Source organism: Equus przewalskii, chromosome 1 (assembly GCF_037783145.1).
Source record: "Equus przewalskii isolate Varuska chromosome 1, EquPr2, whole genome shotgun sequence".
NCBI classification, from domain to species: Eukaryota; Metazoa; Chordata; class Mammalia; order Perissodactyla; family Equidae; genus Equus; species Equus przewalskii.
This window is the reverse complement of record NC_091831.1, coordinates 99,339,203-99,365,020: the sequence shown is the minus strand read 5'-3', so window position 1 is coordinate 99,365,020 and position 25,818 is coordinate 99,339,203. Positions and strand designations below refer to the sequence as shown.

General features: G+C 37.3%; 1 protein-coding gene across 13 annotated transcripts in view; it reads right to left on the bottom strand.

Moving 5' to 3' along the window:
- CHD2 (chromodomain helicase DNA binding protein 2) overlaps nucleotides 1-25,818 on the bottom strand; it is a 112,557-nt gene that overhangs the window by 54,465 nt on the left and 32,274 nt on the right. For 12 of the 13 annotated variants that reach the window (XM_070618731.1, XM_070618711.1, XM_070618742.1 and 9 more), the window contains 11 exons: nucleotides 25,015-25,155; nucleotides 23,420-23,553; nucleotides 22,297-22,522; nucleotides 20,610-20,710; nucleotides 19,535-19,579; nucleotides 19,179-19,357; nucleotides 17,112-17,236; nucleotides 14,241-14,457; nucleotides 11,745-11,834; nucleotides 10,689-10,879; nucleotides 450-638 (listed from right to left, as the gene is read on the bottom strand). In XM_070618731.1, coding sequence (XP_070474832.1) covers nucleotides 450-638; nucleotides 10,689-10,879; nucleotides 11,745-11,834; nucleotides 14,241-14,457; nucleotides 17,112-17,236; nucleotides 19,179-19,357; nucleotides 19,535-19,579; nucleotides 20,610-20,710; nucleotides 22,297-22,522; nucleotides 23,420-23,553; nucleotides 25,015-25,155 — 1,638 coding nt within the window. Of the gene's footprint in view, nucleotides 1-449; nucleotides 639-10,688; nucleotides 10,880-11,744; nucleotides 11,835-14,240; nucleotides 14,458-17,107; nucleotides 17,237-19,178; nucleotides 19,358-19,534; nucleotides 19,580-20,609; nucleotides 20,711-22,296; nucleotides 22,523-23,419; nucleotides 23,554-25,014; nucleotides 25,156-25,818 lie in introns of those variants that run through there. The other variant, XM_008531730.2, reaches the window with a different exon arrangement.

Genomic DNA, 25,818 nt, shown 5'->3' with positions numbered 1-25,818 from the left:
TAAGAATTAACATAAAGTTCAGACCACTTAGATAATGAAAAGTATTGTGCAGATTCTCACTCAAATAAAAAAGCAAGAATAATATAGCTCCCTGTTTCTAAACATAAATAAATTGCTACTTAAATCTGCATTGAGGCTTCACTGAAAAAAGCAGTTTTGGGGGGCCAGTCTGGCAGTATAGTGCTTAAGTTTGTGCGCTCTGCTTTGGCAGCTCCAGGTTCGCGGGTTCAGATCCCAGCTGCAGACCTACACACTGCTCATGAAGCCATGCTGTGTTGGTGTCCCACATACAAAACAGAGGAAGACTGCCAACAGATGTTAGCTCAGGACCATTCTTCCTCAGCAAAAAAAAAAAAAAAAAAAAGATTTTTTTTGGTAAATCATCTATCTCATGGCTTCATGGCACTAATCTTAATTCCAACTCAGGCCTAACCTAGCCAATAACTTACTTGTAATACTGTTTCTGAAGGGCCGACATCTCCACCCTGAGAATCTGTTCCACTTTGGCAGGAAGGGATTTCTCCACATCTTTTTTAACTCTCCGGAGAAGGAAAGGCTCTAGCACCTTATGAAGACTCTGGTAGCCATTCTCTCTCCCTTTCCCATGGTCTTCTTCAAAATCTTCCCAGAACTCAAACCTAGAGATGAAACAATACAGTGTTACTTAGTTACCAGAAGAAAAAAGCACTTTTCCAACTAAATTTTCTTTTAAAAGGAACTAAAATGGAAAAAAAAAAATCTGTAAATAAGTGAATATCCCCCATATAGAAAGATAAACTTATCAGTCATTAGCTCTTGACTACAAGAGAGGAGAAAACAAAAAGGAAAGGAAAAACCAATTAAATCAATTCCATCAGTCTACACAGGATAACAGCAGGTTTCCAATTCTGAGACTGGATCCAGAGTTCACAAAACATTTCAGTATATCATGTAATTAGTATATAAGTAAACATAATAAGTTACTGTGATGAAACATTATGCAGAAAAATTAATCATAAGCTATCTTTTAATAAGCTGTAATTTCTTGGGAAAATAAAATTCAGAGGTAAAAGAATACTTAGTGGCAATATTATAGCTGTCACTGTTCAAAGGTAAAAGTTAGTTATGTAATTTCCGCCAATAATATTCACTGTTCATAGATTTAGAAGTTAACGGCTTCTAAGGATAGTAAAAAAAAGACTATAGCCCCAGACAAGAAGAGCAACACAAGTGATACAAATACTAACAGGACTTGGGGGCACAAATTTCATTCATTTAAAAGCTTGTCACCCATAATAATTCTGCCTGAACTCTATAGATAAAAATTTCTTATATTTAAATCTTACTTCAACCATCTTTGGTTCACTAAAGGATCTGTGGCAGAAATCCAGAATGGGACATTATGATCAAATTTCTTTCAAAAATAAAAAAGTGAAGGAAATTTATTTCATGAGGATTAGAAAAATGTGCTTTGTCTTGCCACAAGAAAGCCAACGAGCAGCTGGAAGAACTAGGTTAGTTTTGTGGGCAGACTGAAACTCAGTAGGTGAGAGCATGCCATTGACTGAGGCTAGAACTGGAAGCTTCACGGCCCCATGGTCTGCTGCCTGTTGCCAAGTGGCCCTGTTCTCCTGAGGCCAGTCAAGTCCCAGAATAACTAACAAGTGACTCGGTATTACCTCGAGCTATTTAAGACTCAAAGCATATGCTCTCTCATAAGATGAAAAGTCAGAGACAGCAAATGCCAGCACTGCCACCAAGTACAACGGTGTCAACAGTCTGCTGCCACTTCTGACCTCCTAAATGGCCAAGCATTTCATCAGACACAGCCGGATGGATCAACATCAGCCTTACTAACACCTGCTAATGCCTGAAATAATGATCTTCAAGCAAGCAGACAAAATGATCTGTTGGGGTAGAGATCTAAAAACATCATTAAAGCTTAAAGCCTGATAAACCTAAGGTAAACTGTATTTTGTCACACTGCTATGCTAATACTCCAAGAACATAAAATAAAATAAATGAGGAATTAAAACTAATAAGAGGATTAAAAGGAACAATGTAAACCGAGCTATCTCAATGCTCGGGATGGCACCTCACACACATAACGTACGTAGCACTACTGGAAATCAGGGACTACCACAATATCAGCCTATTTTCTGAAGAGCTGAGAGACAATTTCAAGAAAATATTTTAATTTACTTAACACATATTATAATTAATTAAAACTGTACTAGTCCAAAATCTTAAATGTAAACTTTATTTACAAGACTTACTTCCCCTACCGTTTTAGGCAACAAATCTTCTCACCCACCTCGTGTATTCTTACTACTCTAGAGGAGTTAACATGAGATACTTTTCTTTATGTGCACACCGAAGTCTTCATCAAGTGTCTATGACTGCTTTCCCTCTAAACAGCAGAGATGAGTAGCTGCAACAGAGACCATAATGCCTAAACAGCTGAAAATGTTCACTATCAAGCAAAAGGTTGCTATTCCCTGCAAGAGACAGCTGGCAATTTATAATGCCACGTATTTAAAAGGTATATGGTCATAGTGGTGAACTTATAACGACACCACACCACAGCCTAGAGATTATTTTAGATATATCCCTGTTATAAACTTCTGTCCTTAACATACATCTCTCACGAAGGCAGAAAAAATTTTGATTATTTTCCAGTCCCTGGGATTTTAGAGAAACAGAAGTTCACTCTACTGAGGAATAACAGAAAAGAAAATTAAATCAAAGCAGTGAAAATGATATGCTAGACATCACATGATAAATAGGTGAAAGGAAAGGTACAAAAAAAGTCAGAGATTGGCCTATACAACAGAAGCAAAAGTAAAAAAGAAATCCTAATACTATGAGGTAAGATCTCTGAAATATGCTCTATCAAACTGAGTTATTTCGTGAGGTGAGAATGAAGTACACATTTGCATGTGATTTATTAATAAGCTGAATTCTTCGATCTCACCATATCTTTTTCTATCTTTAACACCAAGCCCTATGCTTTACAAAATAGTACGTACAAAACAAAGTGGGTGACTGACATATTTAGAACAAGGGTAGCAATGAGATTTATAAGGACAGGGCCCTGGTCAGAGCCACTGTGGGGGAAAGGGGCTCGGACAGAGTCTGCACTAAGGAAACCACATTTCGGTCGGTTAAAAAGACGACTAACTTTTGGATTTTGAAAACAATGGTCTGTCACAGTTGAGAAGGAGAAAGTTCAAAGGTTACTCGACCAAACCTAATTCCCTTCTGTACAATAACATTTCTTTAGTGGATCATTTCTTTGAAAAGACCAAACGGTTCCGTTGATCCACAAGGAATCTAAAGAACTACCGCTAACCATGGGGAATACTCACAGGATTTCACTCATCCACACGGAAAGCTCAAGCAGAAATAAGGGTAAATCTCAACTCCCTAACTAATGGATTTCCTTTTTATATATGTATCTTAGTGAAAACCAATGTTTTTTAAAAAATGTTTGAAAATGGTAACGTTTTAAAAATGTTTTCAAAGGGAAAAGCTCTCTTCCACAAATACACAAAAAAATTGTGTCTCTAACTCCAATCCATCCATCATTCCATAAGTAACCCAAGTGGCCATAAGAAAACCTTTGGAAGACACTATCTGAATGATCATCTCTACTGGAAAAAGTAATTCAAAGTTCCCCTCTCCAACTATCAAAGGATATAAAAGACGTTATTCCAAAATATAGCTCATGCTGGATGGACTTAATAGAAACACAAAAATTAATCATGACCATTTAGGAGCCAAAATCCCTACCATCCACTTCAGTAGCCAAGAAGAGAAGGACAAATCCTAGCTAACCATTCACTGGTGAAACTACACACCACATTCTTGTTCTAGATGATAAGCACAGATGTTCCCCCAGTGCTTCAAGACTCCTACCATGTAGAATGCTTTCGCCTTGCCTCAATGGTGCTATGAAGGATGTATTTTTCCTCTCAGAATCTGAAGTTCAAAGGACAGTGGCCTTGGTCATGGAAGATCTGAAATTGATCTCAGTCCCTCTATTTATTAACCGTGTAATATGGGACACATTTTCATCATCTAAGTCGGCATATTCTTACTCGCTATCTGAGGCTAAACACTTCTAGTCTATCAAAAAGATCAAATATGAAGAAAACATATGAAAAATAAAAAGTAATGTACATGAAAGTTCTCTTATTTCAGAAAACAAAGATTAATAACTAATAATTGATAACCTCCACTGTTTCTAAACTTGCATACATTATCTGTTTTACAGGACTTACATCTTTGAAAAGCATACTTTATAAAACACAGGCTTCTGCTAATACATGATGAACAGCATATTCACTACAGAACGTACAGCAGAATGTTTAAAAAGAGAAGGGGGCAACTGGCTCCATCCTCAGGAATGACCACTACTGACTCAAAGAGCTCCAGGGAAGGAACAGAGAATCCAGGCGAGCAGCAAACAGGACAGGCAAGAGAGTAGCAGTGAGACCGGCTGGGTAGGGAGGAGGATGACAGGAGAATGAGCAACGTGGGGAGACATCAGGAACCCTCTAACATAGTGCTTTATAACTGGTGGTGATTTTGCCCGCCGCCCACCCCAACCCTGCCCAGGAGACATGTGGCAATGTCTGGAGACATTGTTGGTTGTCACAACTGAGGAAGAGGGCTGCTACTGGCATGTAGTGAATAGTGGCCAAGGATGCTGCTAAACATTCTATAACGCAAAGGACAGCCCCCTACAAAAAAAATTACCCAGCCCCAAATGTCCATAGTGCTGAGATGAGAAACACTGCCCTGAGAGAAGGCAGAGGAAGGAGGGTGCAGAGGAGGCCCCTCTCCAGAAGCACACTGTAGGGAGGATGCCTGCAAAAAAGGGAATAGTTTAAGCCTGTGCTACAAACAGCTGTAGTGAGGGCAGCTCAGTCAGAGTAGTCAAGTTTCTCTAACCATCTTCCGAAGAGTCTTAAAATATCCTTCAAAAATAAAGGTGAAAAAAGGACAGTCACAGACAAATGAAGGTAGAGATTTGCTGCTAGTAGGCTTCCCTTAGAAAAAAACACAAAAGGAAGGCCTTCAGGCTAAAAGTGACGCTTGATGGCAACTTGAATCCACAGGACGAAGTAAAGATCACTGGAAATGATAAAATAAATGGGTAAATATAAAAAACCGTATGAGTGTATTTTTCTCTTTGCTTAATTTCCTTAAAAGACAAGCCTGAATAAAACAATAATTATATCACTGTATTCTTAGGTTTACAACCTGAAGAGGGAGGTGAAAATAACTCTACCACTGAGAAAATAACTCTAAAAAATCAACTAACCGAAGAATTAAAATGGCACACTGAAAAATATTTGTTGAAACAAAAGAAGGCAGTAAAGGGGAAAAAGAGAGGAAATAAAACATGGGGGGAGGGGGAGCAAAATAACAGACATAAATCCAATCATATCAATAACTATTTTAAATGTGAATGAACTAAATACTGCAATCAAAAGCAGAGATTGTGAGACCAAATAAAAAAGGAAGATCCAAGTATATATTGTCTACAACAGACACAGTTTAGACTCAAAGAAAGAAGTAGGTTGAAAGTAAAATGATGGTAAACAGTATACCATTCAAGCAGGCAACAGAAGAGAGCTGAGGAGCTACATTAATATCACACAAAATAGACCTAAGGAGTAAGAAATGTTACTAGAGATAAAGAAGGAAATAGCCTTCTTTGGAGAATCCTTTTTTGGATAAAAAAGAAGGAAAATCCTTCATTTATTATAATAATAAAAAAGTCAATATACCAGGAACATAAAACAATTACAAATGTGAACATACCTAACAACAGAACTCCAAAATACATGAAGGAAAAACTGACAGAACTAAAAGGAAGAGTAGATCATACAACAACTATAGTTAAATATTAAAATACTTCACCCTCAAGAACCGATAGAACAACTAAACATGAAGTCAGCAAAAATACAGAAGACTTGAGCAAAACTATTAACCAAGTTGACTTAATGGACATTTACAGAACTCTACCTAACAAAAGTAGAAAAAATATTATTCTTTTCAAGTGCACATGGAACATTTTCCAGGATAGAAAACATACTAGACTATATAACAAGTAACAATGAATTTAAAGTGTGTTCTCTAAGACAAAATTAAATTACAAATCACTTGGGAAATACCTAAATACTTGGAAATTAAACAACACACATCTAAAAAACATCCATGTATCAAAGAAGAAATCACAAGAGAAATTGGAAAATAAGTGAAAATGAATGAAAACAAAAACACAGGACATCAAGATGCAATTGAAGCAGTGGATAGAGGGAGATCTATACCTTTAAACACCTATATTAGGAAAAGTAAAAAAGGTCTTAATAATCTAAGCTTCTACCTTAAAACAGAAAATGCGAAAATTAAGTGAAAGCAAAAGAAGGCAAGAGTAAAGATGAGAACAGAAATAAATGAAATAGAAAAGAAAATAGAGAAAAAAAACCAATGAAGTTAGAAGTTGGTTTGTTTGAAAACATCCCCCAAATTGTTAAACCTTTACCTAAAATGCCCAAGAAAAAGAGACAAGATACAAATTACCATAATCAAAAAATTATTTGGATCCTCATTGACTCTTCAAAAATTAAAAGGATCATGAGCAAATACTATAACTTTATGCCAACAAGTTAGACAACTTAGATGAAATGGACAAATTCTTATAAGTACACGAATTAACAAATCTAAATAAAAAAGAAACAGAAAACCTAAATAGAACTCTAACTAGAAACTGAATTAGTCATTAAAAGTTTTCTCACAAAGCAAAGCTAAGGCCCACATGGCTACACTGGCCAACGCTATCAGATATTTAAGGAAGAAATAATACCAATCTCAACAAATTTTTTCGGAAAATAGAGAAAGAGGGAACACTTTCCAATTCACTCCATGGTCCTGATACAAAAGACAGGCAGATATTTACCCCCAAAAAAGAAAAAAAATCTAGAGACTGATATCCCTGAAAAACACAGATGCAAAAATCTTTACTAAAATATTACCAAGCTGAATCCAGCAACACATAAAAAGGACTAAATGTCATGACCAAGTCAGGTTTATCCCAGCAATGAAGGGTTGGCTTAATGTTTAAAGCATAACTAACATGATATATTATATTGGTAGAATAAAGAACAAAAACCACATGGTCATCTCAACAGACATAGAAAAAAATGTGATAAAATCCAATACTCAATTCATTATAAAAACTCTCAAAAACTAGGAATAGAAGAAAATTTCCTCAGCCTGATAAAGGATTATCTACAAAAATTCTATAGCTAACATCCTATACTCCCACCAATTCTATTCAACATAGAGGTTCTACTGAGTACAATAAGGCAAGAAATAAAAGGCATCCATCCACTTTGGAGAAAAGAAGCACAACATGGTGAAAATGTGATTCTGTATCTAAAAAATATCAAGAAATATACAACCAAAAATAGTGGAAAAAGTAATTTTTGCAAGTTCACAGGACACAAGATAAATATATAAAACTCAACTACTCTAATACAATCTAAAAATTAGATTAAAAAAATAATTCCACTCAAAACCAAAAGTAGGAGTAAATCCAACAAAAGAAGTACAAGACTTATACACTGAAAACTTCTAAACGTTGCTGAAAAATGTTACAGAATATCTAAATAAATGGAGAAAACTTTCCATGATCATGACTAAGAAGAGTCAAAATTGTTAAGATAATTCTCCCTAAAATGATAACAGAGTCAACACAATGCCTATCAAAATTCTATATTTTTTTCAGAAATTAATAAGCTGATCCAAAAATATATATGGAGATGCAAAGGATCTAAAACAGCCAAAATAATTTGTAAAAAGAACAAAATTGGAATTTATACTTCCTCATTTTAAAAAGTAGCATCAAGCCACAGTAATCAAGACAGTGTGGCATTGGCATGAAGACAGGAATATGTATCAGTGGAACAGAACTGAGAATCCAGAAACAGATCCCTACATTTATGGTCTCAACTGATTTTCAACTCAGGTAGCAAGGCAAATCAATAAAAGAAAGGATATTCTTTTCAGCAAATGGCACTGGGACAATTTCGAAAATCCCTCTGCAAAACACTGAACTTAGGGCCTGGTGGCATAGTGGTTAAGTTCACATGCTCTGCTTCAGCAGCCCAGGGTTTGCAGGTTCAGAGCCTGGGCGTGGACCTAGCACCACTCATCAAGCCACGCTGTGGCAGCATCTCACATAAAATAGAGAAAGACTGGCATAGGCATTGGCTCAGCGACAATATTCCTCAAGCAAAAAGAGGAAGATTGGGAACAGACGTTAGCTCAGGGCCAATCTTCCTCACACACACACAAAAATGAACTTAAGCCCTCACACTTCACACTATAAACAAAAAGTAACTCAAAATGGAACACAGACTCAAATATAACATAGACTCAAATTTAAGAATTAAAACTTCTAGAAGAAAATAAAGTCTGTGTGACCTTAGGTTAGGCAAATATGTCTTATTTATATGACATTAAAGCACAATCTCTTTAAAAAAATGATAAATTAATTTTTGTAATGAAGTAATGATTAATTACTTCATCAAATTTAAAACTTTTGCTCTTCAAAAGACAACATTAAGAAAATGAAAAGATGAGCCACAGATTGGGACAAAATATTTGCAAATCATATACTAATAAAGCACTTGCATGTAGAATACTAAAAAAAAAGGAAAGAAATTAAATTAAAAACCTCTTCAACTCATAAGACAAATAATCCAACCTAAAAATGGGCAAAAGATTTATACAGATATCTCACCAAAGATACAGAAGTGGATAATGAACACATGAAAAGAGGTTCAACATTATCAGTCATTACAGAAATGCAAGTCAAAACCACAATGAGATACCACCATACACCCACCAGAATGGCTACAATCCAAAAGACTGACAATACGCCCCAAGTATTGGTGATGATCCAGAGAAAAAGAAAACTCAACATTTCTGGTGGGAATGTAAAATGGTAGAGTGTCTTTGTAAAACAGCCTGGTATTAGTTTCTTAAGAAGTTAAATACAAGCTTTCCCAACAACCCAGCAACTCCACTACTAAGTTATCAAACAAAGATAAATAAAAACTAAGGCCACACAAAGAAACAACAGCCCAAAACTAAAGCAATCCAAATGTCCATCAACTGGCGACTAGATATACAAACAATAAAATATTACTCCATAATAAGAGAATAACTCACTCCTGATAAATTCTTATGACACGAGTGAATCTCAAAAATAGTATGCTAAGTGAAAGAAGCCAGAAACAAGAGACTACTTATTAGGATTCTATTTATATGAAATTTCTAGGAAAGGTAAATCTCTAGAGAGGAAAGCTGATGAGTGATAAAAGGCTAGAGGTAAAAGCAGTGATTAACGACCTACAGGCAAGAGGGAACTTTTTTAGGTGAGGAAAATATTCTCAAACTAGATTATGGTCATGGTTGCACAACTCTATAACTTAAAAACACTGAATTGTATACTTACAATGGTGTATTTTATGGTATGTAAATTATATCTCAATAGGCAGTTTAAATAAAGTGAACACATGAGGGAAGGGACCATTTCTGTACTGTTCATTAGGCTATCCAAAATGCCTTGCGCTGTTTATGGCCTGTAGTAGGCACTCAAATCTTTTCTGAATTAAAAAAAAAAACCGTGGAGCATTTACCTGTCAATTTGGCAACTGTTAATTGAATTGTTTACTATGTGCCAAATATTATTCTAGGCAATGTGGACCATCCAAGAATAAAGTAAACAAGATCCCTGCTACTTATGAATGCATAATTTAATGGCATGAAATGAATGAGAAAATAAATGAAAAAAAGAGGTATCATATAGAAAATAAAACAGGGTAGGCATGTCTAACAGGCTACTTTAGGTTAGGCTGTCTGAGACCTCTAAAAGGAGGTGGTCATATAAGGGGAGGCAAAAATATGAAAAGTGAGTGGCCATGTGAACTTAAGGAAGAGAGAAAACATTCTAGACAAAGAAGAATAGCAAGGGCTTCCCATGTTAAAGGAACAGAAAGATGGCCGGAATGGCTGAAGTATAACGAGTGACAGAGAAAGGGGTATAAGATGAGTCAGAGTATTTCCAAGGGCCCAGACTGAGTAGGGTCTTCCAAATTAGGGCAATGAATTTAGATTTCATTTTAATTATCATGGAACATCACTGGATAATTTCTAGTTTAACAAGATGTACATACAATCTCTCCCATAAAAATCTTTTCAACAAAGGCATTCCATTAAGTAAAGATTTGATAAGACCTAAAGCTGATATTTCTGTTATGAAAGGTTTAAACTTAAGATATGTTTTAATACTTGTCAGATTGTGTACTTTGCATAGTTCACCCCAATTATATAGATTACCTTCTAAAACCAGTGAGAAGGTCTGATGTTTCCTGTTTACCGATTATTTCCCCAAAGCATTAACTGATTCAAATGTTTGGTAAACAAGATGTTTTCCTCCTTAAGAGGCTGATTTCTGTGCCGTCTATCATTATTATGGAATATTTTACTACTTTTGTTCCTGCCTCAGTTTAATGCTTTGTTTTTCCCAAACCATGCCATCTGTTTTCCCTAATTCTATTAAAAAAGTTAAAAAGCATTGGCATTTCAGACATTCTAGCATCTTTTGAAATACACAGGAAGGAGCTTACTTCTCCGGCATAATAAAGTGCAGCAAGGACCAGAGCTCTTTGAGGGAATTCTGAAGAGGGGTCCCCGTAATCAGGAGCCTATGGTTGGACTTGAAATCAATCAGAGTTTTATACAACAAAGAGTCATCATTCTTCAACCGATGGGCTTCATCCACTCCCAGAAAGGCCCAGTTAATACTGCCCAGCACAGTCTAAAGTAAAAACAAAACAGAACGAGCCACCAGGTCAGAAGGGAACCCAAAAGTACTTTCAAGTGTTAATTATCTCTGCACAAATACCATCACAAAGGAATACATAGAAACATTTATTCTTCACTGACTTAGAGCATATTAGGACTCTTCTGTTTATTCTGTTAGTTGCCAAACTGGTGTCTACTCAAAAGAGCACGTCACCATCTAAAAGGTATGGGGGAGCGGTCGCATGCCTGGTATTGCTGCATGCCCCAAAGCAAGAACACGAAAATTGGTATGCTGGGCAAAAACAACACAAAAACAAAAACCACTTGATTTTGCAGTCTCTCCTTAATTATGCTTCTTCTCTACGTATTCTCCACCCCAACCCTGAAGCACAGAAACGCCAAGAGCCACCAAATTGAACTTGTTCACACTTATTATCAGCAATGGGATCACCTGCCACATACACTACTTAGTAACTATAGAAAGGAGACAATTTCAAGAGCTTTATTTTTCTGTCCTCCTCATAGATACCATTCACATAATCTGTTCTGGGAAAATGCCTTAACAATAATATGGGACCTGCCTGAGATGGCACTCAAGCCGAGTTTCCAAAGACTGACTGGAATCTCAGGTGAGTCACTGTCCTCAATACCCTTTCATCCTGTTTAATTCAATTGGACTAGGCAACCAAAGGTCCCCTTCAACTGTAAGGTTGTATTAGTTATTTATAACCTTAATATTCTTTGTGGATTTTTTTGTTTGCTCGTTTGCTTTTTTTAAAGAAAGAAGGAAAAACAACATGGCAAGTGGGGAGGCACAGACGCCACCATTTGGACAAGTCACACTACAAAATTTAGCCTCTTAGCTACCAATTACACACCTTATCTTTTAAGAGGATCTCATATGTTGTTATAAGTGCATTGAACTTCAGCCTTTTGGTCTGAGAATGAATCCATTCATACTCCCGTATCTGTAAGAGAAAACAGCAATTAAGATACCATTTCTGCTTTTACCTTTCTACATCACCAGCAGGTCTTGTGACAGATGCAATAGAAACATGCCAAATAAAAAACAAATCTGATTAGAAGTTAATGAATACTTATACATTCTAAATTGACCTAAGCAACCAAAATACAGAGCAGTAAGAGTTAGAATTAAAAGATCTATCACTGAGCTGCCAAAACTTTATTGCCAGAATTCAAATAAATTGTCATCTCTCCCCACACACCCCACCCCCAATACATTTCACTCAAAAAAAAGCATTTCATCAGCAATTAAACCCTGGTGACTTGAACTTATCTAGGGAATCTCTCAGAAAGCGAATTTTCTTAAGGAAATAATAATTTGATTATTCTTTTGGTAGGGCAATAGTTCTACTAACAAGTAAAAAAATGCTAACTTCGGGCTCGGTCAGAAATTTCATTAATCACAGAGCAGAAAGATGTTGCCCACAAGAAAAATGAAAGGGAGGCTTAGAGGATGAAAACATAGTTTAATATGAATGAAAATAATGTTACTGTGAAGGAACACAAGAACTGACACATTCATACTGAAGTGTCACTGCACCCCAGCAAGCACAGTGGCCCACGACAAGGCTCCTGCCATTTGGTTGTCAAGGTAGGAACTAGAGAACAGGATGAGGAACACATGCAGGTGATTACCACCAAGTGGGAAAAAAGAACAAAGAAAGGAGTACTGGAGACTGCAAAGAAAACTGCCCTAACTCCATAATTCTTCAGAGTTCACTTTCTTTGTCCTCATCTTCGAACACAGTGCTTGAAGCCATTCTGCATAATCTAGAAGTTTGTTACTTTTTTTAATGGTTAACAAATGGATTACAAGCTAAGAACTACCATATGCTTACAAACTCAAAATTAGGGCAGCAAAATCTGCCAGGGTTTAGGTTAGACAATTTTAATAAAAACAAATTTGAATTAGCAGGCTATCTCTCACCTCTCTCAAAGGTCTGAGGATTCCTGAGGGCTTGCTCTTATTATAAGCAATCCCCCAAGACAGTTTACTTTAGCATACAGTGGTGAAAGAGCAAAGGTCTAGGACCAGACACATCTGTGTCCCAATCCCAGCTCTGCCATTTTCTAGCGGGCCTGGGGACAAGTGTTAAACTCTCTGAGTCAATTTCTTCATTAGTCAGTTAGAAAGAATATCACCTACTTTGAAGACTATCGTGAGGATTACAGGAAATACTGTCCTTCCTCAGTATCCAAGAGGGACTGGTTCTAGGACCTCCCACAGATACCAAAAACTGAAGATGCTTAAGTCCCCTTACATAAAATGGTATAGTATAATGAATACAGTTGGCCCTCCATATCTATGCGTTTTGCACACACAGATTCAATTCCTCCTTATCTGCAAAATCTTTTCTTTCTTTTTTTTTGTGAGGAAGATTGGCCCAAAGCTAACATCTTTTGCCACTCTTCCTCTTTTTGCTTGAGGAAGATTGTCACTCACATCTGTGCCAATCATCCTCTATTTTATGTGGGATGCCACCACAGCATGACTTAATGAAGGGTGCTAAGTCTGCACCCCAGAATCCGAACCTGAGAACCCCAGGCCACCGAAGCAGAGTGCACAAATTTAACCACTACACCACCGGGCTGCCTCCATATCTGCAAAATCTTGATCTGCAATTGGTTGAATCTGCAGATGCAAAACCCACAATTCGTTGTGTTATAAGCTCATGCAAGGAGAAATAATTTTTGTTACTCATATTAACATTGTTGCTGCAGAGGGCCGACTGTATATACAAAGCACCCAGCACAGGGCCTGGCACATGACAGGTGCTTTGAAAAGAGTTAGACGTTATCAAGAAAAGATTTGCTAAACAACAATAAACTCAAGACTCTGTGTTCCAAGTTCCTCATACTCAAGTTGTTTGGTAACAGACAATTCTCATCTCCACAGCCCTCGAAGCCTTCACTGTCCTTTCCCTTTATTCCTTTCTTCTAAGTTATGCAAGCGCACCATTTTAAAAGGTTGGGAAATAAACTCTAAGGATTCAAATATTTTCAGTAATATCTCTCTGTTCAAATAGCAAAAATAATATTAACATTCCACAAAGTATTAATTCCACTTATAATCCTTAATAAATAAAGTGATCTTGGAAGTACAGCGGACAAAGAGAAGAAAAACTTAATATTCCCATTCTTGTATTGCTGTTGCCTTTCTTTAAATACTAAGCATATGTTTTAAACAAAGAATATCTGAGTTGCATTTTGATGATACATAAATCTCTTAATATTGGGGGCACAGCACAGTGCCAGAATCATAATTTTACTAAAGACTACAATGGCTTTAGATCAATTTCCAAAATACATTTATAACACAGATTCTATCCCAATTCTTTTTGTTTACACACCGTATTTCTGCTCATCAGGTCACCTATGTAAACCACTACGTTAATCTCTGGTGCCCAGATTTCAAACTCCCTCTGCCATGAGGTGAGGGTGGATAAAGGGACGACTATAAGAAAGGGGCCATACAGCTGGTGTTGGTGGAACAGGTAGGAGAGGAATGATATGGTCTGGATGGTCTTTCCTAGGCCCATTTCATCAGCAAGGATTACACTGTTACTTCTGCAGAAAGAAAAAAATAAAACAAAAAAACCATTAGTTCACCAAAAAACAGCATACGCACAAATAGCAATGACACCAATGTCCCAAGCAAGACACTGGATGTGAGCCTCAACTGTATTTCCTCTCATCTGCAATTAAGTCTCCCACATAAGAAGAAAGCAGAAGCTATAAATAGCAGAATAACACATGATCTGAGTATAATCAAGATTTGGATGACTATGAGAACCTATTCAGACTATGTTCTTTACCTTGCATTTTGGTCGTTTACATCTATGCCTTGTAACAGAGACGCAGGTTTTGTCATACTGGTGTATACAAGCACATGACCTTGGGTTCCACCAGTACAGAGAGCAGGGGCAGAGTGGCTATCATCACTGCTAGTGAACCCTACAGCCTGACGGTCAGGTGCCTTTGTTCCAATTACCTGCCCACTCCACTGCATGCCCCTGGGCTGTTCAGTGCTACACACACTACTCCTTAGACCCACAGGCTGCAGGTGCATGGAGCTTGTTTTAAATATACTATGGCAGGGGTAGGCTGCAGATCAGATTTCTGGACCCCACCCTGGACCTATGGAATCAGAAAATCTGGGAAAGGCCTCAGGAATCTTAACAAGCACTTGTGAATATTCTGATGCAGGTGTATGCCTTTAAGAAACACTGCTCTAGGAGATGGGCTGGACTTCAACAGGATACTAATAGGAAAGGATTATCCAGACATAAGGAAAAAACTTGAAGAAATGTCCAGAATTAGAGAAGTAGGTTCAGGAAATACAAAATAGCCCATGTGGCAGGAAATTAGGAATACACGTATGATCTAAGTTTGCAAACATTAAAAGGTTCTTGAAAAATCAGCTCACTGAAGGTTTACACATACATAATATATGCTTAATCAGTGAACCAGAGAGAACTAAAAGTAATATATAAGTGAAAAACAGCTTAATTGATTAGAAAAGTAAGACATTTAATTCACCAAGAGACTAAACTTTTAAAAATACATGCTACATTCCACAGAATGGCAAGTTTTAGGGAAAAACTACAGAAAAGAACAAAGCAGAATATACTGGGGGAAGAGAGAATGAGGGGGCCACGCTCTATAAATCTCAAGTACACCTAATTTTAGGTACTGTTCAGATACAGCGTTACTCCTTTGAGTAATTACCCTCCTATTTCTCTCACCTTTCCACACTACAGGGGAGGAAACAGGACTAATTTTCTCCAACATTTCCTCTCCCTAGCAAACTGCCACTGTCCATATACACACACTAAAGCAGATCTGAACCGATGTGCCTGTTTTTCTGAGATAGCACGTTACTCAGTGTAAGGTTCCTGTGAGCAGGCCCTAACAGCTGCCTGGGTCCTTTTCGGTTAATTGGGAATTGGTCAGTTTAAAGTAAAAAATGCTGGCCAAGGACTCTACATGAAACACACTATGACTGTGGACAAGACATATGACATCTTTGTTCCTAAGAGTCCTCAACTGTAAAATAAGAGGGTTAAATTACACAAATTCTTAAGGTTCCACCTAGCTTTATAAACTATCTTTAAGGAAGATTAGGTCTCACAATTTTCTCAAACCAAACTAGTTTTCAAGCAACTTAGAATAGGTATATCATTCTCAGTCATACAAACTGATCTATTCAAGAACTTTAATGTTCATAACTGAATGTTGAATACTGTATTAGATTTTACGGGACAAACACAAAGCAGGTGGTTCAACCGGAAAACAGTCATCATAACTGTCTCTCTTTTAACTAGAAACCATCTTTTCAGCATTAAGAAAAGAAGCTCAAGTGTTTTTATTTTCAGGCTGTAGTTTAATTGTGAAATAAGAATTTTTGCTTTACTGAACAAATTAACAGTGAAGAAATTAAGAGTGTGTGTGTGGAGGACGGAATCTGTAGATAGGCATTCAAGGTACTTCTCACCGGGTCCGGTCTGGGAGGAGGGAAATCACGCCTGTCTTGGTTCAGTGTTAAATTCTCAACGCTTAGATGGGGCCCTAATGCATAGTAATCAGAGATTACTTGAATTTGCAATTGGACTTGGTGAATAAAAGTTATGAATGCTGCCTCAAAATACCTTTAAACCTCAAGTGCTATCACTGTCTCATCTTTCTTTTTTTCCCATGATTAAAGTGGTCTTATTACAAAAAGCAAAGATAATTTCATAGGCTCAGCCATCAGAGACCTTCCTCTAAATGGGACAGCCTGTACAGCAATCTCAGGTGGGGGCGGGGAGAGCAGGGAGGAAATTGTACTACTCTTCAGCAGCAGTACAAGAAATTAAGTGAAAGGCGTCCTGGGCCTAGACAGAAAATGCATGGAAAACAGACATTTTCTTCTTTCTTCTGAGAGTAACTCCTTTCACACCAAAAAGATCTGGGCAAATTATCTTGCTATTTATACTCCTGAAAAACATATTACAACATAGGTCTCTGGCTATGACAAATTACCCCCAAATAACTAAATAACAAAGTACTCTTTACTTCAGATTAAAACAGTATTGCACATACATAAAAACTCTCACAAGAGTTTTCTCTCAACCACGTAACTTTATTTCTATAATACACAATAGAAAGAAGTAACTCTTTGCATCTAACAATAAAGAAGCCAGAAACAGTAATGAAAATTTCCAACATATTTTTCTACCTACTTGCACCAGGAATGAGCAAGCCAGTTGAGACCTTCTAGCTGATAATCACGGAGCTCCAGATTCTCCCCTCCTAAATATGCCGGCTGTTTCTTTAAAGCCACGAATCGTGGTCTCTGCTTCAGGGCCTGAAAAACAAAAATTAAGCTCAGGTCTGAAGAAGACTTTCTTCCTATTCCTGCCTTAAAAAGACAGCCATGATTTAGGTGATCTGCTCCAAAGCAGATTACATTTAAATAAAAACTTACATTTCACATCTAAACACCAACCCCGGCCATCCTGCCACAAATCCTTTCACCGTTTTCTATATTCCCAAAGCCAGATTGCATCCCAAAATATTTTGTAGTTAACTTGCTCCTTTCCTAAGGAAGTTTGTGAACATCACTAAGCAGCATTTGTCTTATATCGTCTCTACTGTATGGCAGAGTCCTATTTTCATCTTTATGTGACCTTATCCTACAGAGTACAAACCAACGCTTCTGGGAAAGTCCGTATATGCTAAATGCAGCAGAACTTTACCATAATAGCTTTTGTAAATTCTGAAATGCAGCCCACCTACCTTGAACCCCCAACTGTGTGAGTTTGGTTTTCTGAAGGAAAGGATGCTGTTTTCACCTCCAAAGGTGTGAAGAATAGCAGTCTAAGGCCATGTCTCTACGGTTTGCACAAAATGTGGATTCTGTGGCCAAATCAGTTTGGGAAACAATGGATTAAAAAGTTATATAAATTTCATTACTCATGACTTTTCAAAGTCTAACATGCTTGTGAATTTATAGGACAAATTCATTCAGGAATGCTTCCCAAAGTTATTTGGCCACAAAAATCTTTTTTCGGGGAGCATTTCTCTGAAGTTTAGCGCTCTATGGAATTAGTGCCCTCTTATGATAAGTATCATCCTAATAGTGTATTTGATAACGTAATTATTGACAGTTTCAGCTCTCCTCCGTGAGCACCTGGCAGTAAACAGAATCTGACTCCTCACCCTCACCCACCAAAAACCGGCTGTCCACTTCTGCCAAGTCTCTCCCATAATGCTTCTCCCATCTGACCCCACGGCTGCCTCCCTTGCCCTCACATTAATTCTTCCTTCAGGACCCCTATGACATTTTCTTGGCTAGATAACTGCTTACTCCAGAGTCTCCCATATACTGCCATTAGACGAAGCTTTCTAAATGAACACTGTTCCCATCCCGCTGCTCTACTCAGCAGGGTGGGCATATCCACACCCATAGGGTAAACTCAAACATCTCCAAGGTGCTCAAGACCTGCACACTTTGACCTAAGTGTACTCGCCAGGTTCACCTCCCCATCTCTGCCAGCTAGGCCTAGTAGTCCTCCTATTACAGTTTAAGAACATCTTTAACTTAATATCTTTCATGGGAGGGCAATAACCTGGGCCCCCTCTTGTCTGTCTATCCAGCACTGATCCATTCTTCAAGGACCAGGGTAGTTCTTAAAACCCCCTCAAGGATTACTGGAGCTCAGCAAAGTCTACCTCTGTCCTTCTCTGAGCACATATTCTTTATCACACTCATCAACCCTCCATTACACACTGCTTTTCACAGATACAAGCTTGGTGCCATCAACTGAATGTCACCTTCTCAGCGACAGAGGCCATGTCTTACAGGTACTTCTATTACCCAGGACCCAAGCACACCACTCTACACATGGAATGAATTCTAATGAAGGAAAAGGATTTGTACAACCAATCTAGCAAATAAAAAAGCCTATACATTTAGTTTCTAACTTAGAATTCAGAGACGCTCCCCTTTCCTGTCAATTCTCTTAAAGTTTTCGAATTCTTTCAAGTATCCTCCACACTATCTCTAATTAGACATATCTAATTCTGTAAATTATAAGATTAAAGTCAGCAAAGCCATTATACGACTCATTCTCTCCTTTTGTTTTATACTTATTTTTCTTTGATGTCAAGGTTAAGTCATCTTCTTTCACTTCAAAATGGGAATTATCATTTACTTTTGTAATATTTTTCTCTTTCCAATATCTATGTGACCAACTCTTTGTATCAACACATACTTCCCTGAAAAAACAAGTCAGCAATCACCACACCTTGCATTCTCTTGTTGGGATGGTTTTCGAGTTGTTCCGATTATGGAAGCTGTCGATGCAGCTCTGGAATTTCTTTCCAATCAAGGCTTCATCTTCCCAGCTGCACTCTGAATAGGGTAGTCCCATCCATTTGCATAGATATTCAGGTTCATTTGAAGGGGCCGGCTTCCGACTGTGAGCTGTTTCATATATAAAGATTCACAGGTCAGCAACTGTCAGTTACAGCAGGGGTATGACATTCTGTTCTACATATAACCAACGAAACACCATGAGGTAAAACCATAAATACGCTGCAAAACATGAACTGCCGATAAACACTAAACAACAGTGATCAATAAACAAGGTCTCTTACTCACCTGGAAAATCTGTTTGACCCAGTGTAGATTTGCTTGTCTTCACAGCTAAACGTATGGAAAATAAGATAGAAAAGTTATTACTATAATCAAGAAAAGAATGACATTTTAAGTCCTATGAATAAGAATACAAGTATACTCTACTATCTCACAACTTAAAAAAAAGAAAAGGAAAAACAGTCTTGTTTTCACAGCCCTGTCTAGCAATTGCCCCATTTGTCTGTTCCCCTTTATAACAAAACTCTCCAAGAGAGCTGTGTTTACTCACTGTCCCCGCCTGTTCTCTCTTGAAGCCACCCCAATCAGGCGTGCATACCCACCCCTCCATGGATCCATTTCACCAGTGCCATAACTATCACCAAAATCAAGGATGAAGTCTCAGCCTTCACCATATTAGACTGGGAGCACTTCCTCCTCCCCGAGCCATGTGAATCACTCGGCTTCCACACTCCACTCTCTCGGCTTTCCTCCTATCTCACTGGCTGTTGTTTCTTAGTCTCCTTTGCTGGTTTCTTCCTGACTTTCAAAAACTGGAATGCTCTCAGACTTCTCATTCTCACCACATATGCTATTTCTAATGACGTCATTAAATCTTTAAATACTATCTATAGGATTTAAATACTATCTATATATACGGATAAATTCCCAAATTTAAATCACCAGCCCAGACTAACAGTTGTAAACTCCAGGCTCACATATGCTATACCCTTCACAATACTCTCCGCTTAAATGACAAAGAAGTACATCAGACTTACAAATATCAAACTAACCTGTTGATTTCCTCTCCAAAAATCAGCTCTTCCCTTTTATCTTTCCATTTCAGTAAAGGGTACCTCTATTCTCCTATTTGCTCAAGTCAAAAATCGGGGCATCATCCTTGACCCCTCTTTCTCTCATCCCCTACATCCAAATTTACCAGCAAATCTTGTTAGCTTTTCCTTCAAAACAAACCTAGGTATCTGTCTATTCTCAAAAAGTAAACCTACAAAATGCATGTTTTAATTTACGTTACTCCCAAAAGCAAAAGCCCTTGTTCCTGGAGCCCAAACCCTGCTAAAATAAGTTTCCACATACTTACCTATCACTCTTTCTACTATCTGGTACTGTTTGTTCAACTCTGAGGCCAGCTCTTGTTGGCAGTTAAAATACTCCACATCTTCGGGAGAAACCTTCCCTAACCTGGACAGAAGACAGAAAAAGTACATACTAATTAGATTTGGGGGATCCATACACATCTATCAAAGCAAAGTCAAAGGCAGGAAAGGAAACTTAGTCTTTACTTCCACCTGTGCCTTTAGTAATCTTCTACTAGCAACTAGGCCAGAGATTTTACAAAACAACATACACTTTCAGAAAACACTGAAAACCTTACATTCATAGGACACACCAGTCATTCTCCGCTCTGATGTGGCCTATTTACAAAGTAAAGAAAACTAAAAATAACTTTTATTTTTGAGGAAGATCAGTGCTGAGCTAACATCTGCTGCCAATCCTCCTCTTTATGCTGAGGAAGACTGGCCCTGAGCTAACATCTGTGCCCATCTTCCTCTACTTTATATGTGGGATGTCTACCACAGCATGGCTTGCCACGTGGTGCCACGTCCACACCCAGGATCCAAATCGGCGAACCCTGGGCCGCAGAAACAGAATGTGCGCACTTAACCGCTGCGCCACCGGGCCGGCCCTAAAAATAACTATTTTGTGTGATAAATTCATATATCTAAACAGACCAGGACAATACAATCGTCTTCCAGCTTTAAAAGAAAACATGCCTTTTTTCATATATGGATGTGCTTTAGGAATGATTAAATGTGGCTTTTTGGGAAAACTAGTTATTCTCAGCACCAAAACTCTAGAAAAGGACAACAGGAGCAACTTGAAATCAATATTACTATACTTGTGAGGGTTTTAAATTTCTAATTGCTTTACAATCTACCCCTATCTTAGGGATGTTTATTTTTGTTTTCACTCAAAGGAAAAATATGTGATTTACTGAAGTAGCACATTTTCCATAGTGGTAAAATGGGAATTAGAACCCATCTCTCACTATTCCTAAGACAAACTAACCTGACCACATCATACTACAGACAGGTATGTCCTCAGCTACGACTAATAAGAGTCAGTTTAGGTTTGTGTGTGCTGTACCCCCACAGATTTCTCCTATGCAACCTCACACGTTCAAAGCTGTAAGCAAACTAAAAACACAGTGGGCTATCAGTTTCAGAAGTTATCTAATCGTTTCCATCACATCATTTCTGCAAATTACGTAAAACCAAGATTAGTTTTAAGTGTATCATAACCCAGAGAGTTCTAGAATATTAACTCCTGACATCTAAGCTACCCCAGCATAACCACAGGAAAATAACAAGGGGCTCAAGAACATGAGCTCTGGACTCGGGCTGCCAGAATCCCAATCCGAGGTCCACCTGCAGAGCTGCTCCATACCTCGCTCTTCCCACTTAGACATTTTGTACAAGGGTACAAATCTAATAGGCTAATTATGGCGAAGACTAAGGGGATCATGTCTGAAAAATGCACCATAAGCTAGTTACTATTAAACTCTATAAACTTGGTGGCCATAAACAAAAATATATAGTGTCTTCAGTGACAATTTTATAAAATGGAATTGTGGCTGGCTCCATGTTCAGATGATCAAGGCAAAATTTGAGATCCTAAATAGCTATATTCTCCATGCATTATTTTTAAAAACCCTCCCTTCCCTCAGGCTGCAAATATATTTCTTTAATCCATGATGGAAAACATACCATTGCTTGATTTCATCTTCCTTCTTCTTGAAATTCTCTAGCTTTTTTAGGCCTTTCACTTTCTGCTGCTGTAAGGACTCTTCACTCTCCCACGTGCTATGGATGTAAGACCAACCCTTCCACTTGATGAGGTACTGGACTTCGCCTTCATCCTTTTCAGTGTCAAAGTCACCACTAGGGTCTCCATTAGCTTCAATCGCATATACAGTAGTAGAAGCTCCAGTAGCTGCAAAAAGATTCACTTAAACTTTAAAAAGTGTATTAAACCAGACATTGAAAAGCTTCCCAAGTGAGTAATTGTCTAAAGAGTCCCTTTTGGATAAAGCATCAAAATATTTTGACTTGAAATAAGCAGAAACGCACAAATACACGATGAACAAAATCAATAATTTCAAATATTTTCAAAACGCAAACCCAATTTTTACACTTTAAAACATATTCCAAAATTTGCAGGTGAAATTAAGGAAATCTTTGTGTCTAAACACAATAAAAACGGAACAGCGACATCTTTGTGTTTAGATCTCTACTAACTCAGAAAACAAACCTGTCTTTCTAGGAATATTAAGAATAAGGTAAGAAAATAAAAATCTCCTCCCCAATTATCATCCACCCAAAGTTCTCTATTAACTCTCTTAACCTCAAGTGAGCCCAGATGGAAAAAAGGACAAAGAGAAAGGAATTAGGCATTAATTTTGATATTTCATTTATAGAAAAGTTACTTTAAAGCAACTGAATTATGAGATATCTCAATTTGGATATAAAAAAATCTTCACTATTGTCTAAATATGTATTCAATCAATTTGATACTTTTTACAAGGAGATTCAGAAACAACTAATTAAAAGTAGATTTGCTTAATGTTAATAAGCAAGCGTCTCTGCTACGTTACTGCTTTTTAAACCATGAACATTTATCTTTACTCAGGTAATTTTAAAATCTCAAAGACATGGTGGATACATTCCTATATCCTCAGCTCTGAAACATGAAGATTGGGTCAAAAAGTCTTCCACATTTCACAACAAATATGGGCATGGACACAAACTTATCACTTCAGAGTTAGAACACATAAAATTTGGGCCTTATTGAGCAGATATAAGAAGTAATTTGATTCCCAAAGATGCATACCTCCTTTCTTTCCCAGCCTTGAATCTAAGACCTTTTCAATAGTTTCACTATTATCCTGCTGTTCATCAACTCCTTCTCCAGTCATTTCAATGAGGTCATCTGAGTCAGTCTCAAAGTCATCATCTTCTTTGTAACTGCGTGAGGAATAATGCCGAATAAATAAGAAACTGTTTTTTCAGAATTAAACACCACCATACATAACATCATCAGAATAAGGAACCAGACCATTTTAGCTCCAACATGGTATTTTACAGATCAGCCACAAAATCACTGGGCACGGAGTTCATTTCTCTTCCTAAAGTACTGGTGCATGTTCATAGACAACTGCAGAAAAGCTAACTCACATTAGACAGAAAATCACTCTATTTGTAGTAATCTGTGTAAGCAAAATACAGAAAACTACAAGGACACATGTTTTCATTTTTTAATATGAAATCATTACTATGTAAATAAGAAAATAAACACAAAGAAAGAAAATGCATAATGAATCAAAAAAACTGCTATTTTCACTAGCAAAAGAGAATACTTCTAAGATTAAATAAACGTTTCAACCCTGTATTTTTGTCTCCCAATAATAAAAATATGATATTTAAGAATTCTCAAACTGTTGAGAACTTCAATAAACATATTTCCTGGTAATAAGACATTAAAATGTAACCTTCCACCGTATATTAACAACAAACGGTTTGGGAGTCACACAAGAGAAAACATAATCCAGGATTCAATATAGTTGCAGGAAGAAAAAGTGCTAAGCTACACATCAGAACACTCAAAGCCTAGTCCTAGCTTTGGAATTATTAACTGGATGCATTGGACAGGTAATTACTATCTCTAGGACTCAGTTTCACCATCTCTAAGTAGACGGAAAGAAACTCGCGCATGCCCCAATAGAAAATTAAATGCCCTTTGAATTATAGAAAGCAAAATATTAATGTTGGCATTATCTATTCCTTTATTTGATTTTCTACTAATGCTTCATATCTTATTAGGAAGCTTGAAAAAATTATTATACCCAAATATCAATACATAAGCTGAACGTGGGAAGAATTTGTCTGATTCAAAGAGCAATTCAGAAGTGAGAATACAATCCAAACATCTTTCCTGAAAAACGATGTTGTAAAATGAAGATAACGTCACTAAGCCACTTTGACAGGATGTGAACTTGAAGCAATTCTCTTTATAGGAATGAAGGCTTGAAATGAACTATGCTACTCTTTCCATATTTCCGTTGCCTGATAACCATTCTTCTTGCAAGAACACTGACCAGACTTCCGAATAGAACCTCAGGACACAGACTTAAAAATAAAACAACAAAAAACCATCATTTTATTTGTTCATAATTCTGTGGGTCAGAATTTCAGATTCAGAATACTGGGGACGGCTTATCTCCGCTCCATGAGGTCTGGGGCCCAGAAAGGTTGACTTGAATGGCTGGGAACTAGCTGGATAGACCAAAGTCCTATATCTAGAGCTTCCACAGGTCATTCATTATTTTCACATATGAAATGCACAACCCTGGATGGATCAGAACCAAGTTCTAGGTAACTACACTATCACTCTCACAACTGATGAAAAGCTTCTGGGGCATAACCTACCTAACATTTTTAGCCGCTCTGCGACGAGTCTGCCTTTTGGGAGCTTCATCATCTTCATCATCATCATCAGAGGAATCTTGCTTTTTTCTCTTTCCACGCTGAGTCTTAGGTTGCTTTTTAACACGAGGCTTGGGCGCTGTTCTAAAACGAGAAGAGGAAAAAGGGCAAAGTTTTTACTTTATCATTTGGTGTCAACATCAAATCTATATAATAGTATTTCCCAGAACAGGGGTTCCATTCAATAGGATTCACCAGGGGAATGTTAGAGATGTATATTCCTGAGTCTCATTCCCTGAGATCCTAATTTAGTAGAAATCTGCATTTTGATCATCAAAGAGATTCTAATGTTGATAATAATCATTTATAGGAGAAACAGTGGGTTCTGAGGCAATGGTTCTCAACTGTTCCTCAAGATCACCTGACATAAAAATACACATACAATATGTTGCTGATGGTACCAATCTGGCAGGCAATTTGGAAATATCTATCAAACTTACAAATAGAACAACTTTACTTCTAAGAATTGATCTTACAGATATACACCAAGACAGGGATGATAAGGTATTCAGTGTAGTATTATTTACAATAACAAAAGATCAGAAAAACCCTAAATGTTCATCAACTGGGAACTAGTTCAATAAACAGAATACTATGTAGCCATAAAAAAAAGAAAAAAGGTGTTTTCCACATACTGATATGCAAAGATTTCCAAGATACTGAAAGAAAAATGCAAATAAGATGCATGGAATGCTACCAACTGCATAAAGGGAATAAAAGGACAAGAAATACCTCCACACATATTTC